The following is a 20870-nucleotide window of genomic DNA, read 5'->3' as shown; positions in this document are numbered from 1 at the left end:
CAGGCTTTGCCGGTTACCGGCTGCTTAGCAAATTACCTAGCCCTCTCCAAGCTTCAATTCTATCGCCTGTTAAATAGGGGAAAGACCCACATTCCACATGTTTCAACTTCTGCCAGCAAAAATAGCAGCAGAAGAGAAACTAGTTTGTTTTCTCCTTCATAATAGAGGTGGCGAAATCATTTCATCAATTTATAATAATCAGAACCAATCTAAATGCCTACAGTATAAGAATGGTTAAATACTTTTAACTCATCCGCTGTAGCCCTAAAATTCAATTAATTATTATTATTAATATCGGTTAATATAATTAAGAAAAAGGTATCATTATGAATAGCTCGACTGCTGAGTGCGTGCACAAAGATAAACTTATAAGGACCAGACACCTATCGACAGCGGCTGCCTGAAGCAACAGGATGGGGGCGGGGATGGAGCTAGCACACGCCTTCAGTTTGTATTTCTGGGCAGTTATTGTCCAAAAATGCTTTTCTAAAAAGGAGCTATTACTTTTGTATTTTAATGGGAAAATCCCAAATCTGCTTTGAAACGACTACACTTTTCCCTCACTGTCTGCATTGTGATTTTAAATATAGCATAAATGTACTCTAATAAGGAGAAACTGCTGTGCGGAAATACTTTTATCAGAACGCAGAACACGCGCCCTTAATCTTTCAGCGAGCCGTTTCCCGCCAGGCAAACGGAAGCAAAACCGCCCTTGACGTCATGGGAGGCGGCCTCTCCTAGTTACCATGGTGAAGTCTACGCGGCCATATTTACTGTGGTCAGCCCGCACCAAGCTTTTTCCTAGCGCGGGTGGTGGCGCGCCGCGGAAATGTCTGCAGAATAGGAGATGAGAAACGAATCATAAGCCTCAGTGAAGGACCAGGGGCAGAATGCCTTAATCTAGTTAGTGGAACGTAGAGGTGCAGATGCCGCGGATTAGCGGAACGATTCAAGCAGACTAGTGCAGTTTCTGCCCGGACTTTGAAAGCCGCTTCCGTTGCGCGACGGAAGTGTGAGTCGCCAGAGGACGACTCTGGGAAGAATCCGCTGTCCGCTGTGTGTGCGCAACCGGAGTCATGTCGAGTTTGACGGTGAGAGACCCGGCAATGGATCGATCACTGCGTTCCGTGTTCGTGGGGAACATTCCGTATGAGGCAACTGAGGAGCAGTTGAAGGACATTTTCTCCGAGGTTGGTTCCGTTGTGAGTTTCCGGCTGGTATACGATAGAGAGACGGGAAAACCTAAGGGTTATGGCTTCTGCGAGTACCAAGACCAGGAGACCGCGCTTAGTGCCATGCGGAACCTTAACGGGCGGGAGTTCAGCGGGAGAGCGCTTCGGGTGGACAATGCTGCCAGTGAAAAGAACAAGGAGGAGTTAAAGAGCCTGGGGCCTGCAGCGCCCATCATTGACTCACCCTATGGGGACCCCATCGATCCAGAAGATGCCCCTGAGTCAATTACCAGAGCAGTCGCTAGTCTGCCCCCGGAGCAGATGTTTGAGCTGATGAAGCAGATGAAGCTCTGTGTCCAAAACAGTCACCAGGAAGCTCGAAATATGTTACTTCAAAACCCACAGCTGGCTTATGCGCTGTTGCAGGCTCAAGTAGTGATGAGAATCATGGATCCAGAGATTGCTCTGAAAATTCTGCATCGCAAAATACATGTCACACCACTCATCCCAGGCAAATCTCAATCCGTTTCTGGCCCTGGCCTTTGCCCAGGACCTAATGTTCTGCTGAACCAGCAGAATCCTCCAGCCCCTCAGCCTCAGCATTTGGCCAGAAGACCTGTGAAAGACATCCCTCCTCTGATGCAGACCCCTATCCAGGGTGGAATTCCAGCCCCGGGCCCAATTCCAGCTGCAGTTGCTGGCCCTGGCCCTGGCTCCTTAACTCCTGGTGGAGCAATGCAGCCCCAAGTTGGAATGCCAGGGGTTGGTCCGGTGCCCTTAGAGCGGGGACAGGTGCAGATATCAGATCCTAGAGCTCCTATGTCTCGTGGACCCATGACTGCTGGTGGCTTACCTCCTCGAGGACTGTTAGGGGATGCTCCAAATGACCCACGTGGAGGAACTTTGCTTTCAGTCACTGGAGAAGTAGAGCCCAGAGGCTATCTTGGCCCACCACATCAGGGCCCTCCAATGCACCATGCGTCTGGTCATGACAGCCGGGGCCCTTCCTCACATGACATGAGGGGAGGGCCATTAGCAGATCCCAGACTGCTCATTGGAGAACCCAGAGGACCCATGATAGATCAAAGGGGTCTACCTATGGATGGTAGAGGTAGCAGAGATTCTCGAGGGATGGAGACTCGAGCCATGGAAACTGAGGTCTTAGAGACACGAGTAATGGAGAGAAGAGGAATGGAAACCTGTGCAATGGAAGCCAGAGGGATGGAAGCGAGAGGCATGGATGCAAGAGGAATGGAGATGAGGGGCCCTGGCCCCAGTTCAAGAGGCCCTATGACTGGGGGAATTCAGGGTGCTGGTCCTATTAATATGGGGGCAGGTGGTCCTCAGGGACCCAGACAGGTCGCAAGCATTTCAGGGGTGGGAAATCCTGGAGCTGGCATGCAGGGGGCAGGTATGCAAGGAGCAGGCATGCAGGGGGCAGGTATGCAAGGAGCAGGCATGCAGGGGGCAGGTATGCAAGGAGCAGGCATGCAGGGGGCAGGTATGCAAGGAGCAGGCATGCAGGGGGCAGGTATGCAAGGAGCAGGCATGCAGGGGGCAGGTATGCAAGGAGCAGGCATGCAGGGGGCAGGTATGCAAGGAGCAGGCATGCAGGGGGCAGGTATGCAAGGAGCAGGCATGCAGGGGGCAGGTATGCAAGGAGCAGGCATGCAGGGGGCAGGTATGCAAGGAGCAGGCATGCAGGGGGCAGGTATGCAAGGAGCAGGCATGCAGGGGGCAGGTATGCAAGGGGCAGGCATGCAGGGGGCAGGTATGCAGGGGGCAGGCATGCAGGGGGCAGGCATGCAGGGGGCGAGTATACAAGGGACAGGCATGCAGGGAGCAAGCATGCAAGGGGCAGGCAAGCAAGGTGGAGGCCAGCCTAGCAGTTTTAGTCCTGGGCAGAGTCAGGTAACCCCACAGGATCAAGAAAAGGCAGCTTTGATCATGCAGGTTCTTCAACTGACAGCAGATCAGATTGCCATGCTGCCTCCTGAGCAAAGGCAGAGTATCCTGATTTTAAAGGAACAAATCCAGAAATCTACTGGAGCTTCTTAAAAGGTTTTAGAAAATACTTGGCAGTAGTCCCACAAAGGTTTTCTGTAGCATAGAGAATGGGTGGGTGCAGTAAGCTGACTTCGTATCCCCACCCTTGAATGATTAGGAGTTCCCTCCTCTCAGAACCTAATCTCATTTCTTGTAGTCTTCTTAGTTTTTAATTGTGGGGTAGGGGGAGGGGGGAAGTGGGTCTCTTCACTTTAATTCACTGTAAATAATACAAAAATAACTCTGAACATGATTATATTATACCAAATAAGATTACAAAGGATACGCAGCATTGTTAAAAGGGTCTACAAGGTGTTAAGTACGTTTTTAAAATACTGAGCAAAACAATGTGAAAACTGCACCTAAAGACTAAAAGGTGACCTGTTAAAATGGTAATGTACTAAGATAGTTTAACATGTTTGGTTGTATAAGAAAATAAAGACGTTTACCGCAAAATTACAAGATAATAGTTTTTGGTAAACCATTTAAAACACAGAATCCTATTTCAGGGGCAACAGAATGCTGAATTAGGTTAAGTACTGTACTATTTTGGAATTACTTCAGAATGTTAAGAGCTAAACAGATAATTCTCAACTTGTGGTATTGGAATTGTTTTTTTTTTTCTGAAGCTATGCTACCTGAAAAATCAAGGAATGCATCTGATGTGATGTTATTTCATTTATCCCATCTTTCAAGCAATATTTTGGCCTGGCCTTGTGCATGACAATTTTGCTGGGACAGTTCTAGGTCAATGAGGTTACTTAAATCTGCTCTGATGAGACTCTCTCTCTCAGTACCTTCCTATTTCTCAATAGTCTTCAAGCCCTAAATCTGAATAATTCTCTCACATCCTTCCCCAAAATCTGTGTAGGGACCAGTTGATCTGCATGAATTAAACATGGCATTGGATTTTTCATAAATAATGGAAGGTTTCATGCAGTAAAGCTCTCAGTTTTTTGGTAACTAGCTTCCATTACACAGATCTGTCTGGTCAACCAGAATCAGGAGTTAAAAATCTTAGTCTCAGCAACATTTAAAATGCCTCTTAATTTTCTTATTTCAAAATCTGCTTATCTGTCACCATTTTACCAGAATAATTGAAGCCCAGGTAGGTAAAGATATCCTTGTAGCCTGAAATCTGCTAAATTGGTTACTACTTTCCTTTTACAAGTAATAAAGCCATTTAATCCTAATATACATACCCATGAGACATATTTAAAAATCAGTAGGAAGGTGGGGCTTACCACAGTAACTTTAGAGCTACTACTTAATTTGTCTGTAAGCCTTGAGGATGTGGAGACAAACATTTGTGTGACAGAACAAATAGTAATAACAGAAGTATAAACACCTAAATAACCAGGTGATCTTACTCAGGAGAAGAAAAGCCAATACCTAATTACAGAGGAAAAAATTAATACAAGGAGAGAGCGGAGGCTTAGAAATTGAATTACTTTCCCGTTGCAAGGTTTTTACATCTTAAATGGATAATTCACTCTTTTTATAAAGTTTACCTCCCTACGATGTTTCCTGCTACTTATTTTACTCCTGTTTTATTGTTCATACTGTTAACTTCCCCATGTTTTCTATATGCTTCCCCTTATTGGAGGGGATAACTCTCCTTTACATGTATAGTAGTTCTGGTTAATACTAATTCAGAGTTGGCTTGATTACTTTGAAACTGTAGTTGCTTTATCTCAAAGCTTTCATTGAAAGGCTCTAACTGAAAACTATTAAATGTTATGTATGCTCTTTGTTATAGTAAAGTCTCTGCATTGTTTAATGCAGACTAAATAAAAAGAATGTACAATGAAGGCTGAATTCAGTGTCTGATGTTCATTTTATTTTATTTTTTTTGTGGTACGCGGGCCTCTCACCGTTGTGGCCTCTCCCGTTGCGGAGCACAGGCTCCGGAAGCGCAGGCTCAGCGGCCATGGCTCACGGGCCCAGCCGCTCCGCGGCACGTGGGATCTTCCCGGACCGGGGCACGAACCCGTGTCCCCTGCATTGGCAGGCGGACTCCCAACCACTGTGCCACCAGGGAAGCCCATGATGTTTATTTTTAATAAATGTGTTATTCAAAAGTTATCTATTGAGAGTTCCATGGGGCCTGAATACTTTTTCTTTCAAATGAAAAAGGCAAATCTAAAGAAATTACAGGACTGAATGGAAATACCTTTTTTAAGATTCATTATCTATAAAGTCCCACAATTGAAATACCTACATATTTTATATGCCAATCATGTTTTTCTATAGTAGGTATCAGTAGCAACATCTTGGATACTCAGCTGTTAGGCTTCCTTTTGTTTGTATTCCCCACTGAGAACGCCTCTGTATCCCAGGAACACCTTACAGGTACTGTATCTTCATTACTGACAGCACTTGTTATATTGCAATGCACTATTTTACTTTTACTCTCTACCCCCCCCCCCACTTTTAATAGACTGAATATGGACTGTCTTACTCATTTCTATATTCTCCATAGCAAAAATTGCAGGTGAGAAGGAAGGACAAAACATTTTATCAGAGTTTTCGTGGGAAAAAAAAATCCTGTTAAGAGCATGTGAATTTCCCTACAAAGGATTTAAATTCCACACAGAACAAATGAGCTATAACAACTATTTGCATTAGAAAATAAATTAGAAACAGATAATACAAGCAATCTCCTATACTCTGATAAACTGAATAAAATCGGTTCTCTCATTTCCAATTCACGCATGGTCTGACTGTTCCAGTACTGATGTATACAAGCAGTGCATGTCTGCTACAATCAGAATCGTGTTTTACTACGTAATTGTTGGTTATAATCCTGGCATCCTGCATTTTCCCAAATATGGATAGACTAAAATGAAAGCAAATTGATTCATAATAACAACAGTTGAAGACAGTGGGGTGAAACGCTGATTTGCAAATGCCTCTTTATGGCTTTTTCCTCTTGAGCAGTGCATATCGTTTGGAAATAAACCATCAGCTTTAATCAGTGCCTGCTCATAGCCCTTTCCCTCTTACATTACTGATTAATATCAAAACACATTTTAATGTTGGTGGTATCCCAAGACTAATGATTTGGTACCATTTGATAAGATAGAAGCCAATGTGAATCTCAGGTGAAGGTAGCCTAATCGAAGTAAGATCGTGTATGACTTTTCAACTCCTCAGAATTCTAAAGGTAGAAAGCATTTTTTTTTTTTTTTTTTTTAAAGAAGAACCTTAATATAATCACAGCTTCCAAAGCTTCTTGCTTTTCCATGCTGTGATGGGACATTAGCTAAGCACACAGAACCTGATTTCCTATGGTGTGTCAGGCCAGTCTCTTAGGGCTGATGAGGTCTAAGGATAATTACGTGCAATAACCTACTGTGGCAGATAAACTGAATTATCAGTTACATCTCACAGTCTTCTCACAAAAGAATATGTCAGCCTCTCAGTGCTTTACACTGCCGGCTAATCGCCAGACAGATTTCTGCTTGGAGCTTGCTTTTCTCATCAGTCTTTTGTCAAGAATGCTCTAGGGTCAAGACTTAATTCATTTTAAGGAAATGAATATATTCAAACTAATTAATAATTACTAATATTATTGTTAAATATTATTGATAATGTGACTATTACATGATATTGGTATCTAATATGCTAATATATTTCACATGTATATGTGTATTTCAGATCTTAACTGAACCAGATCTTTCAATATTTTCATTTGCTTCTGTCACCTTAAAACAAAAGTTTTACCCCCATGGTTGAAAATATCAGCTTCACAGATATTCATATTACAAATTACCTTTCTCATGAAATGTTAACGGACGTGTTTCTTCTAGATATTTTTGTACCACAATATAAAGCTTATGCCAGTAAAGGACATGTAGTGTATCAAAAGTGACTTTCGGGTAGCACTGTCAAAAATAATAAACCTGGTGCTTATTAAATGCTGTACATAAAAATACCAAACTATTTACCTAAAAAAAGAACCGAGGGCTTCCCTGGTGGCGCAGTGGTTGAGAGTCCTCCTGCCGATGCAGGGGACACGGGTTCGTGCCCCGGTCTGGGAAGATCCCACGTGCCGCGGAGCGGCTGGGCCTGTGAGCCATGGCGGCTGAGCCTGCGCGTCCGGAGCCTGTGCTCCGCAACGGGAGAGGCCACAAGAGTGAGAGGCCCGCGTACCGCCCCCCCAAAAAAAAAAGAACCGAGATGTTCTGCTTGATGATAACTCTTTATAACTAGGAGTTGATTTAGTTCCCAAAGGTAGGTGACTAATTATCAAGGAGTTAGGATAAAATATATAACTTTTTCAACTGTAATCTATTTTGTATTATTCAATATGTATAAAATCTGCAGACATTTGAAATCCATCTCATATGTGTCACAAAGCTTGGTCATTTAAAAAAATCTTATCTGCTTGGTTTCTTATTTGTTGTCTTTCACAAAGGTAGAATGGTTAATTTCTTGGGCATCAAGAAATGAAGCCAGCAGTTTCCTCCAAATTATTTTGTTTATTTAATTAGCTGTGTTAATCAAAATTCTGTCTTATTACATTACTAATATTCTTCAGTGATTCTACTGCAAAAGCCTATAGGCCACTTCAGTGTACCCGCCAGCCTTTGATTGCTTTCCTACCTGAGTGGATTTGAAGCAACTTGTACCTGTTTAGGAATCTACTTATGTATTTATCCTCGGACATTCCACAGAACAAAATACATCTGCAATAACACACTTTCCAGTTCCATCTTAAAGGTTCACCTTAATAACATTCAAAACATGAGCCACATTAAAAATCATATATTTGAATTAATGTGATGGAAGGGCCTATACAGGGCTAGATTGGTGCCCTAATCGTCAAAAAGTCATATTCTATATCCCAAATGTCACCCTTGGTCACATGTCAAATAATACAGCAATACAAATAAGAAGGACTAAAAAAATTGCCAGACACAAGCCTGGCTCTAAGAGAGTAAACACAACCATTGCCTATTAATAGAATATATTTCCTATCTTTAGGTAATCCTTTAGCCAAAATGATCTCATCATTTTACATGTATCAGTCATCAATCAGAGAAAAAGATCCTCATCTATTTTAAGAAACAGAGAAATTACAGTATTGAAATCTCTAGAATCACATATCTCCCCCCATCCCACCACCATTAATTTTGTCAAAGTTTTGTCCTGTAGAAGCTTTAAATGTCTTTGGACAAGGGACGCCGAATCTGTGGCCTGTGGGCCAATTGAGCCTGCAGATATGTTTTGTTTGACCAGCCAAGGTTCTCAAAACTTTTGAATTTGAATGCATTTAGGTACAGCATATATCCTCCTATTTGTCCACGAGCCCAGCTTTTCCCTGGATCTTATGCTAGGTTTGATTCACACAATTACTTGCCAGTCCTTGTAATACTTGGAGTTTACAACTCCTGCTTTTACTCTGTATAAAAACACAGCTATTAGATTTGATTGAAATGTTTAGTGCTTGTTTTTTAGATACCACATGTCGGTGAAATCATACAGTATTTGTCTTTCTCTGTCTGATTTATTTCATTTAGCATAATACCCTCTAGGTCCAACCATGTTGTCACAAATGGCAAGATTTCATTTGGTTTTTTATCGGTGAGTAATATTCCACTGTATACATATGCCACATCTTCTTTATCCATTCATCTATACAAGGACACTTAGGTTGCGTTTCTATCTTGGCTACTGCAAACAGAAGAAATCTTGAAACCATAAAATCAGCATGCTTATGTTTCAGTGAGAATAAACTGTCAATAGAATTCTGCTGCTAAATATTTTTCAAACATCATCTACATATTCCTATGTACCAAAAAGAAAGGACCAATATAACCAAAGCAGTTAAAAGTAACTGCCCAGCATTTATTCTGTTAATTTATTTTCAGTAGAGTTATTGAAAATGGCATCAAAACTGTATGCTGTAATCTGGGCCTTTAAACTTGGTCTTTGAACCTGATCATAATTAAGGGTACAAATTAACCAAATCAACATTTGTAAATTAAACAAATAATGTTTTTTCCCCTTAAAGGAAAGTTTACATTGAGTTTATTGACTGAACTCTAAACATTTCTAGCAAACAACAATTTAAATGCAAATCAAGGCCTTTCAAGAAGTGATATCAAAGCATCATTGTGAAGCTGTGAAGATGGCCTTGGAACATGTGAATCTGAATCTCTCCTTTTCACACGTGTTCAGACTACTTGTATTCTAGTAATCTGGCACTTGGTTTGCCTAGAGGGAAGACAAAAGTTGCTTAACTAGAATGTTTTGTGAGTTGGAAGTGAAATGATTTATAGGATCTTTGGTTGGTGGGGATTTTGTTGTCATTGTTTTCAGATAAACAGGTTTTAGCAATTCCTCCCTAGTTAGTGCCTCTGCTGGGAAGTGCAAACTAGGCAAACTCGTTGAGCCTTGAACAACAATGACCTTGGTTTAAAATGACCCAAAGCTGCCCCTCCTGAGGAATTAGAGCTGGATTATCCTGGGGAGAAAAGAGGCTTTTCTGCATCTCTTGTCCATTGTCCTTTTTGCCTAGGATGATTCATAAAGAGAAGGAAGATAGATGAGCTGGCCACTGACCCAGCCGGGGTCAGCCAAGGCAGGATTGTGAAAACTCATCTCCTGTGATCACTGTGATGAAGTTGAGCAAATTATCAGGGCTGGAAAATGGTGTTTCAACCCAAATTCACTCTTCAAAAAGAGAAGGAACTGGGGGGTGGGGGAGTGGAGGTTTAACTTTTTTTTTTTCACTGAAGCCCTGCCAGAAATGCAGACCTACTTGACATGAAAGATGGTGGCTGCCGCCCCCAGCGAGCAGTGCCCTCTCCAGCTCATCCTGTCCCTCAGTGTGTCTTTTGGGTCTTACCTGCCATACCACTAAAGGCTTTTTTTGTTTTGTTTTAATAAGAAAAGGAAGAAAAATTCACTTAAGTTGATATAGACCTGGAATATTATTGTTTAAAATATTTTTACTCTAATACGCATTTTTATTTACACAGTGATCAAATATTTTGAAGTGATGACATGAGCCTGTAATAGTGGAATTTCAGGCTTCAGCCACAAGACTGGAGTAGGGGAGATATTTGTTTTTGAGGGAGGAATGTGGTAGCAAGGGCCTTTCAAAGGCTCCAGAACTAACACAGATGTCAGTCATAAGTTCCATGCCCTCTTCTGGAAGGTTGAGTCATGGTTAATACATAAAAAGCTTCTATCGGGCTTCCCTGGTGGCGCAGTGGTTGAGAGTCCGCCTGCCAATGCAGGGACATGGGTTCGTGCCCCGGTCCGGGAAGATCCCACATGCCGCGGAGCGGCTGGGCCCGTGAGCCATGGCCGCTGAGCCTGCGCGTCCGGAGCCTGTGCTCCACAACGGGAGAGGCCACAACAGTGAGAGGCCCACGTACCGCAAAAAAAAAAAAAAAAAAAAGCTTCTATCAAGGAGCTACCTAATGCCAGGCACTTGACAAACATCATCTCCAAGCTGACTAAAATCTGGAGGCAGTAGGAAGAAATATGCTTAGAGAAGTTATCTAGTTTGCCCTCAGTCACATACCTTGTAGGAGGTTGAAGCACCAGTGAATCTAAGTCTGTGCAACTCTCAAGCCCTGCTCTTCCCCATCACATCATTCTGCTTTAAGAAGGAGGTAGTGAGGAGACAGAACAGCTTTCACACTAGGGACTGAATGTGAAGAATGTCAGGCATCGTTTCTACTAAGTGACGAAGTTAATCACAGTCTAGAAAAAGTGATTTTTAGGCAATAGTGAAAGATGTATAAAATCAATCTTTTGTCCTTATTTTTTCTTCCTCCCAAGAATCAAGTACTAAACCTGGGCTTTGGTAGAATAGAGAGGGGAAAATGAAATACAAAACTAGAATGAAAACATATTATATGGAATTATAGTAAATCATTTACAAGAAATATATAAAAAAGATTATCTTCTGGAGAGTTCTAGTCAACATCTCATTTAAACAATACTGAGATTTATGTTTCCTGTCATCTTTTAAAAAAATTAATAATATACAGTTTACATACCATAAAATTTACATACCATAAAATTTACCCATTTAAAGCATTCGATGCAATGTTTTTTAGTATATTCATAGAGTTGTGCAACCATTATGACAACCTAAATATAGAACACATTCATCACCTCAAAAAGAAACCTTGAACTCATTAGCCTCACTTCTTACTCTCACTCATCTCTCCATTCAGCCCTAGGCAACCAGTGATCTGCTTTCTATCTCCAAAAAAACAGTGCTGCTATCAACATTTATTTGCAAGTTACTGTGTGCCCATTTGTTTAATTTCCCTTGGGTATATACCTAGAATTGCTCCATCATATGATAACTCTATGTTAATGCTTAGAGGAACTGTCAGACTGTTTTCCAAAGTGGCTGCACTGCTTTATATCCCCACCCGCAACAAATGAGTGTTCCAGTTTCTCCACATCTTTGTCAACACTTGTTAATTTATTTTTATTATAGCCATGAGAGTGTGTGTGAAGTGGAACCTCCCTGTAGTTTTGATTTGCATCTCCTTGATGGCTAATGATGTGCTTGTTAGCTATTTGTATATCTTCTTTGGAGAAATGCCTATTCCATGTAATCTATTTACTCTAAATAAAATGTATAAATAAAATGTTTTATGATTTCAGCATTTCTATCGTAGGTAACAGATCGTCAGATGACCATTTCTAAATCAGGAAGAAAATTAGTTCTTTCGTGATTTAAGAAGTGACCTGAAATAGGAGGAGTCAAGTTACAGTAGTAGAAGCGACAGTTTTCAGTTATGTTCCTATACCCTTTTGGAAAATGTAGGTTAGAATTATCATGGCTTATATCTCTTGGTGGGGTTTAGGACACGTGAGCCCCAAATATGTCACCTTGGCATACTGAATGCTTTAAGCTGAAGAAGTATGAAAAAATGGCAGAAGCAGGAAGGTCACTTTGACCTTCCTCCTTCTCCCCATAAAACCCTCCTGTGAGAGGTGCCTCCCTATACCCCGAGGAAAGGGGCATCCTTATCTCTGAAGACAAAGAGATGCTGAGAAGAACAAACAGGACTTGCTAAGTTTCCCCCAGTTTGCACTTGACTCATACCCTTCTGACCCATCATATTTCTACAGGACTGTCCACTCTTCATCAAACTACTCAGGTCTGTTTCTTTGGGTCTTCATTTCCTTATGAAGAGTCCTGTGTTACGTAAAACGTGTATTAAATCAATTCGGTTATGTTTTTCGCCTGTTAATCTTGGTCAGTTTAATTTTCAGACCCAGCTAGGGACCCTAAGAGGGCTGAGGAAAACTTTGTCCTCTCCTCCAAGGTGAAGACATTAGTTGACTCTGAAGGGAACAGAGGGTGTTTTTCCAGGGAGGCAATGCAGTACTGTAACAGAGAGCACGGTCTCTCCCTGTGTTTAAAGTCTGTCTCCAGCAATACTACCTATGTGACCCATTTCTCTTTCTCACTTTCTGTCCACTGAGCTAACTACCTCCTAGCATGGTTGAGAGAACTGTTTAGTAGCACACTTTGCACCATGCCTACTCTTGATATGTGCTAGATATTGGTATTATCCCTAAAAAAATAAAACTGGGGACACAGAAACCATAAGAGCAACATGAAAACATGACCCAGCTCTGTTTATTGCTCTGTACGCCCTGAAAAAAAAAAAGAGAGAGAGAGGAATAGAGCATGGGAGGAATTAGCTCGGCTATGAGGACCTCCACTTTAGGAGAAAAAAGAAAGAACTCCCAAGAAAAGTCTACTGCCAGAGAAGGAGGCATTTTAAACCAGAGTGATCTGATCTGTGATTTCGATGAAAAGCCTGTAAGATCAGGAGAGGGAGAGAAAAATATCACCTCTCTCCTTACCACATTCTTTGTATTTCCTTATATAGTAAAGCCATATTTTGTACAAGAAGAAATCTAATACAACTTTACAAAGGTGAAGGCAATCTTATGTTGAAAAACCTTCTAACAGCTGACTCTGTTTGGCCCAAGAGGTTTCAAGCTCCTGAAATCTTGTTTTAGACAAACCAATAGAAATGGAATCACGGTTTTATCTCGTGTGAGCTTTTATGGCTTATATATTTCTATTTCCTATAATTTTATCCAGTACAATACAGGAAAGATTTTAGAAAATGTGTTCCTCTTAATCTAAAGGAAACTTTAACAATGCAATAAAAAAAGTTTGAGAAAATATTTGCACTATAGTGTTATATTTAGGGTACATGTATCTTAACTGTTTGTTTTGTAAAGCTCAGCCCTTTCTTCATGCTTTCAAAGATGATACACTATATGCTATACTATCATACACTATTATGCTATACTATCATTTAAAGCTTTCAGCATAAATGCACCAAAATATTATGATTTAATCAATCCCCATTTAGTATTCTGTGCTTTATACATATCAAGTGTTCCTCAGCCTGACTTAAGAAAATGATTCTACAGAATTATAGACATGTATTGGAAAAAGCTTTTACAAAATACAGCCAGCTTAAGTAAAGAGTGTTAACGTATACAAATCCTATAAATATGCTTATTTTGCCCAAAATTGGAAACTACCACAATACTGAATTACATTGAAATTCAAAGTTACAGATCTTTTTTTAGTGGCAGGTGACTTGTATTGAGGAACTCTTAATGAGTATCCTCTTCTCTAACGTTCACTTGGCATTAATTTAGCAAATACATTTTAGTTTCAATAAGCAAATTTATGTCAAAGTATTCATCATGTTTTGAAGCGTATTTACTTATGACTACCATATTTCTTCTCAAAATTTTACTTTAAAAAAGCAAGAGCAAAATGGGTAAATTTCCAGTTTATGAACTTGTTACTATATCATTAAATCTAATATTCTATATCAATGCTTGCAATATGGCAGCCACTAGCTACATGTGGCTACTGAAAACTTAAATTGTGTTTAATGAGACTGAGAAAGCGAATTTGAAATTATTCAAATTTAATTAATTAATTGATTAGTTTCCACATGTGGCTAACAGCTAGCATACTGGGTAGCACAAACTTAGAGGACGTGAGTTACTTTATGGCTAGATATCATTCTGGGTAATGGTTCAAAAATCACAGATAGATCACCTGACTGGGTATTTCCACTATGAATCTGCAGTGTTAACAGCATCATTAAAACTGCTAGTCAATAATTAGTGCCCATGCACTTAGATCAATAAATACACCACCTCTTGTGCCATAGATTCTCACACAACAGGTAGTATTCAGAAGACAAGAAGTAAAAGTATACATAGTTCATTGTATTCACTTATTCTTTCAGGGAGTATTTATCTAACGCTCCCCATGTGTCAGGCAATGAGGAATCAACACAATAGAAAAGAACACTGATCCCCCTGATCTTACATTTATTCAGCATCTATTTCGTCCCAGGTACTCTGAGCATATACTTTGCCCTGAGGGAGTTTAGTCTAGAGGGGAGAGCCCCCAAAATAGAGGGCAGTACAGGGCACTATAGCACTGCAATACGATAGCAGCACAATTAGAAGAATCTGAAAGCAGTCAGGGAAGTTTTCTTGCAGCAGAACTGAGTTTTGAAGACTGACAGGGGTTAGTGAGGAACCATTCTGGGCAGAGGACTTGTCTGAGCCAAGGTGCTGCAATGAACTAGGCTGGTGCTATCAGAGGACTATACAGCTTGTTTCAGTGAGGAGGAAAATGTGAGGAGTAGCATGAGATAAGGCAGGGTCTAGATCGCCAGTGAATCAGAGATAAGCTAAAGAGTTTGATCTTTGTGCTGAAAGGTATAGGGTGAAACTCAAGGATTTTAGGAAGGAAAATGAAAAGTTCAGACTGACATTTGAGAAAGGTCTCTCTGAAAGAGATCAATCATGAAACAAATCAAAGGAATCCAGGTGGAAAATACTTTGGTGGCTGGAAGTAACCTGCCAGCAAGCTCTTTATGGGATTTTTTTTAAAAAATGGCTTTGTTTTTACGAGAGTGAGACATTTAGCAACGTTAGCCATCAAGAACCCAGCCAAAAGCCATTAAGAAAAAGAGAGTAAATGAATAGGTTGCTTCTTAGGCACTATGCTTGAAAAATAAGTCCTTTTGCAGAGACTACTGGCTTGGAACTGCAAGTAAAGTGTAGTAATTGACTTAACAATATAGATTTTATATAATATTTCAGCAGATATATAGCAATAAGAGAAGAAAGACACTTGCAGGAATAAAAAACAAATAAGATCTAAATGTCAGAAACCTTATCTTCACCACTGGATTCTCAATATCTAGAGTAATACCTGGCATGGTACCACGTGTTCAATAAATATTTATTAATATTCATAAATATCAATAAATGAATGCATCATAAAATTCATGCAGAAGAATTTTCACCACAGTAGCCCCATGAGTTGATATGAGTACATTACATCCCAAAGGCAATGACTGATGCTCATGCTGAGGCCCCTGTTGCTACTTGTGCAAAGTCCCCTCTTTTCTTATGCAAAGTCACCTCTTCCTATAAAACAATGCAATCTAAATAACTAACCCCTTATCACTTGAGGTGAAGATAAGCCATGCACAATCAGGCTCTATCTAGAGGAGTGATTCTCACACCAGACGCATATCAGAATCTCCTGGAAGTTTCTGAAAAACACAATTCCTGGTTCCCATTCCTAAAGATTCAGATTCAAGTAGATCTAGGGTGGTGTTCGTATGGGCAGGCCACTCAAGACGGCTGTTCTCTTGCTCTCTGTATATCTCCTGCCTTACCAGTGCCTGCTTCACCTACACCCTAAGCAAAGGACTGCCCTTCCTACGTACTTGCCCCAGGTCCCAGCTGGTGATTGTTCTTAACAAAGGGGCGTTGAGGGGTGGGCCCCTCTGCTGGTTTCCCTGGTAACTAATGAGCCCATCTGCCGCCAATTCCCCTATAACTGGTAACCTCCTCTTCTCCCAGGGAGTGAAGACTGCCACCATGTCCTGCCCGCTAACAGCTGCACACAGTGGGGTGTTGCTCCAGGACCTTGCTTCAGACGTGTAAGCTCCCCGCTCTGTTAAACTACTGATGTCTCTGTCGCTGACTCCAGGCTCTTTCTTTCGTCTTGAAGCTGGGCAAGCACAGGCCTCGTAGGCCTGCGGGGTGCAAGCCCAACAGTGGTGATGGTGGTGGTAGTGATCTGTGCTAAAGATTTTTATTTAAAAAAATCCTAATCCCAGCCATGTTTGGACATTACAAATATGTGAATGTCCAAATGTATTCTTTTTTTTAATTTTTAATTTTTTAAATTTAATTTTATTTTTATACAGCAGGTTCTTCTTAGTTATCTTATACATATTAGTGTATATATGTCAATCCCAATCTCCCAATTCATCCTGTCCAACTGTATTCTGTTTCCTCACACAGAAGGTAAAATTTGCACATAAACTACTTGCTTTGGTCAGAAGCTTCCCATACCCTCCCTGTCAATGGCTTCCCTGGCTGGATGCTTGCAGAGAGCCTCAGAATGTAGAGATAGCTTTGTGAAGCCAGCTGCATAGGTTTTGCCCTTTACATTTGTTAATGATTGTTTTTAAGCTAAGCTTTGAGATCATGCTGAGAAAGCAAGACCTCTTTCTCCCTGAATCCACTCAGCTCTTCATTTTCTAATTAATGTCTTACCAAACTGTTATGACTAAACGTGCTAACAGTGGGAACACAAGACCTCTCCCTGATCTTTAATCCTCTCCTTTTTCTCCTTTACTCATCTGACGGGGAAGAACAAAACCTACGTAGTCCAGGTCCGATGCTTCAAGATTTGAAAAAAAAAAAAAAATCTTATCAGAGAGGTTGACCATGAAACAGAAATATGGGATCTTCTGTGTCCCTTTCTCACCTAGGATTTTGCCCAATTTCCTCTCCTTCCATTTGGCAACTCAGGGCTTTAATAAAGATGCATTGAACAGGCACACGGATATTGAGGTTATCTTTCCAGGCTATCCCCCAAAGCTAGTGCCTCTCTGAGCACAAATAGATGATGAGATCCTGGGATCTGCCCCAGTGACTGGCATTATCTTTGGACACTGTGGCAACTGAGTCTAACGAAAGCCAGGGTGTGGACTACTGGCAGCAGAGAGAAGTACAGTTACTGCCGTATGAGTCTATGCTGCTTCCTCAGCATCACTGGTGAAAGTATTTATTAAGGTGCAAAATTCTCACAGTTCTGTTGTGGCAGACTTGCTCCAGTCCAGACCAAATGTTCCTAAAAACCCACTATACCTTTCTTTAAAAAAAAAAAAAAGAAAAGAAAACCCAAACGTTTACACACTGCATTTATAAAGAAGGGACAGCAGAATCGTACATTCTGTCCCAGAGCTGTTCCATTTTAAAATCCAAAAAATGCACTGAGGGTTTTAACCAACAGGAATACTGGCAAATGTGCATCAAATAAATGTACAAGAATGTTCGTAACAATCCAGCAACCCAGATATGTATGACAGTAGGGTGGATACGTGTGTAACAGGGAAGAGCTAAATCGGACTCCACGTTGGACCTGTTCCTTTGACTTTAACAGTTGCGTTTTGTTGCTTTTGTTATTATAGTCATATATAATGGCCTGCCTCAGGGAACCCTGCCCACCTGTGAATGGCTGCAAGGGAAAAGAAACTACACATCCCCTCGCCGAGACTGGTCATTCCAGATGTTTTGCAAGACTGATGGCCCTTTTACTTTACTTCCTCACCACCGCTCCCTCTCTATTCTGCCTTTTTTTTTTTTTTTTTTTTTTTTTTTTTTTTTTTTGCGGTACGCGGGCCTCTCACTGCTGTGGCCTCTCCTGTCGCGGAGCACGGGCTCCGGACGCGTAGGCTCAGCGGCCATGGCTCACAGGCCCAGCCGCTCCGCGGCATGTGGGATCTTCCCAGACCGGGGCACGAACCCGTGTCCCCTGCATCGGCAGGCGGCCTCTCAACCACTGCGCCACCAGGGAAGCCCAGCCAGTGGTTCCTGACGCATTTGTGACCACGGGAAACAGCACAACAGTGTTATTTAGGCAGGGAAAAAAAAATTGGGTACTTAAAATTATAAATTCATCAAATTCTGTTTTGGCAGATGACACCTTTATAAAGGGAAATGGCATTAGAATCCTCTTCAGAATGAAAGAGTCCCGTTGAGAGTTTCCTCACCTTTGCTTCTCTTGCCTGCTTTTTGACCATTCTCTGCTTAGGTAAACAGTAGAGGGAAAATGTTGAATTGAAGTAGATTTTTCTTTTCTTTTAGATCGTTAGTAACTTTTTGCGACTTTGAGTAACATGTAATGGCTTAAATGAGGCTCTACAGTGCTCTTAAATTTTAGATGCAGGGTTGTTTGGTTTCTTTGGTCTGAACCAGTGCTTTCCAACAGAACTTTCTGCAACGGTGGAAATGTTCCTCTATGATGATTATGGTATCCACTAGCCACTAGGCTACTTAGCACTTGAAACGTGGCTAGTGCGACTGGAAACGTGGCTAGTGCGGCCGTGGAAATTAAGTTTTTCTTTAACACAATTTTAATTAATTTAAATATAAATTCAAATAGCCATGTGTGCCCAGTTGCTACTCGACTGGCCCATGCATGCCTTGACCATCTGATCCCACATTCTCTCATATCATAAGGTCCATGATGCTTTCTGAAATGATGAAGTGATGCTGAAATGACTGGAGCCAAACAAGGATTAACTGGAAAGGTTTCAGAGAAGGCAAAAAAGGTAACTGCAGTTTACTGGCTCGCACAGTTACCAGAAGGAAATGGATTTCTCTGGAAAACCGGTCAAAGAACTATAGAATCTCAACATTTTTAGGAGTTAATGGGTCATCAGGAAAAGCAACTTTAAAAATTTTAAATGTATCCTGTTAAAAACAACAGGCCCAAAGTGCATTCATTTATGTTAAACCACGTCACCAAACTGAGACATAGAGTTTCAGCTCTCCCAGCAATGGAAACCAGCGAAGCAGGAATCAAGTAAGGTAATCTGCCATCCTTACCTGCCGTCCCCTAAAGGAGAGCAACCTTGCAATAACCAACTTCTTTTTTTTTTCTTCGTATAACTTCCCTTCTGACTATAAAAGTCTTTTATTTTATACAGCTCTGTTCAATGGGATGCTGCCCTATCTGAGTTGACTTTTGCTAAATTAAACTTTAAAAAATTTTCATATGCCTCAGTTTCTCTTCTGACAATCCAAATTAGCAAACTTTAAACATATGTACAGAGGAAACAGAAGGTGAGGGCTAAAGCAATAGAGGAGCAGACCAGAAAAACTCTGACTTCGATTGGAACTGAGTTGAACCCTGTGTGCACCCGTCCCCCATCCCCCATCCCAAGTCCAAAGGCCCCTCCATGCTCCCTGCCTCTAGTTGATAGAAAAGCTGGTCTCCCAGGCCCCCCAGGCCTCCCTGAGTCCCAAAAGAGCAGGCTCAAGCAGCTAATGATTAGGACAATAGACTCACAGACCCAACATCTGATGTACAGTCCTGAGTTGTTTTATAGCTATGGTAACTGTCACCAGAAGGAAAAAGCTAACTGCATGATGACCAGACTGCCCCCATGACATAAACGGCTCCATCTTGAGCAATACTGAATCTATGGCTAGGCCTTAAGAGAATGGAATGAACGCTACTGCTCATAATAATCTATATCTTTGTGGGCATGAAAATAATTGTAGCTTGTTCTGCCCATATATGTAAATGGGCAAGTACAACTGTCAGCAGAGAGATGCTACAGACTCATGTAGACATCTTCCACTCTAAGAATACGGCGCCCTATGTCAGCATGAAGTTACAGAAGACGGACCTTTGCCCACGATCCGATGGAAATGGAATGATGTTCTGACATGTGGGAATTTGTAAGAAGCTTCTGGCAGGAAAAAGCTCTTTGCAGGAAAGAGCTCTCTGCATGAGGCCCGTTTTGTCTCGTCACTAACCTTAAACCAGACACCTTCATGCTCTATTCATCTCCGGCCCTAGCACAACTTTCACATCTTTTGATCACACAATACTTTGCCTAACATGTTGGTTCTTTCCGTAGATCAAAGAAGTAGAAATAAAGAAGTCATTAACAGATGACCAGATCTCTTCCCTAGCGACCTCTTCAATTATCTCGCGAATAAACTGTGAGAACAAGATAGCATCTAAAGAAAAATCACACGAAGTCGACAAGACTGCACACAAGTCTGCACACAGTGGGGGACGACTCTGACCCCCTACCTCAATGATTAACTGAGATCACCTCCATGTTTCTCTTTAAAAACTTTCATAGCCAAGCAGAATATTCAGAGGTGGTTTTTGGGGTACGCTGAGTCCACTAACTCCCCAGATTGCTGGCATTCTGATTAAAGCCACCTTTCCTTTCTACCAACATTTGTGAGTATTGATTTTGTAAGCAGCGAGCAAGGGGACCCGATTCCCTAACAGGATTTGGTAAATAACTGGCATCAGCATGCTGGTTATCCTTTGATCTCAACTTTATACTTCTGAGTAAGTTGTTGTAATGTCCTCGCCTGGAGGCGGTGGCACACAGAGGGACAGTCTAGTCGCTCAGATACACTGGAAGATAACTTTTTCTTATTTTTTGGACCTGACAGTGTTTGAATCTTTCCCTTGATGGATTACATCTTGACCTGAGCAAAACTGCAATTTTACTTTATTTTATTTGTTATTTGTAGGAATTAGTCTTTCTC

General features: G+C 41.3%; 2 protein-coding genes across 3 annotated transcripts in view; one reads left to right on the top strand and one right to left on the bottom strand.

The window, feature by feature from the left end:
* Positions 1-20870, bottom strand: part of PRKG1 (protein kinase cGMP-dependent 1) — a 1185098-nt gene that overhangs the window by 506380 nt on the left and 657848 nt on the right. The gene's annotated exons all lie outside the window — the stretch shown is intronic.
* On the top strand, positions 985-5036 carry CSTF2T (cleavage stimulation factor subunit 2 tau variant). The gene has a single exon (XM_067710143.1). It carries the CDS (start codon positions 1077-1079, stop codon positions 3228-3230), a length of 2154 nt encoding a protein of 717 aa, XP_067566244.1. The 5' UTR covers positions 985-1076; the 3' UTR covers positions 3231-5036.

The sequence above is a fragment of the Pseudorca crassidens genome, chromosome 16, assembly GCF_039906515.1.
Source record: "Pseudorca crassidens isolate mPseCra1 chromosome 16, mPseCra1.hap1, whole genome shotgun sequence".
Taxonomy (NCBI): Eukaryota; Metazoa; Chordata; class Mammalia; order Artiodactyla; family Delphinidae; genus Pseudorca; species Pseudorca crassidens.
Note: the sequence above shows the minus strand (reverse complement) of the source record. Positions and strands in the feature narration are given on the sequence as shown.

Excerpts from the sequence above, each read along its gene's own strand:
- CSTF2T (XM_067710143.1), top strand. The coding sequence starts at position 1,077 with ATGTCGAGTTTGACGGTGAGAGACCCGGCAATGGATCGATCACTGCGT.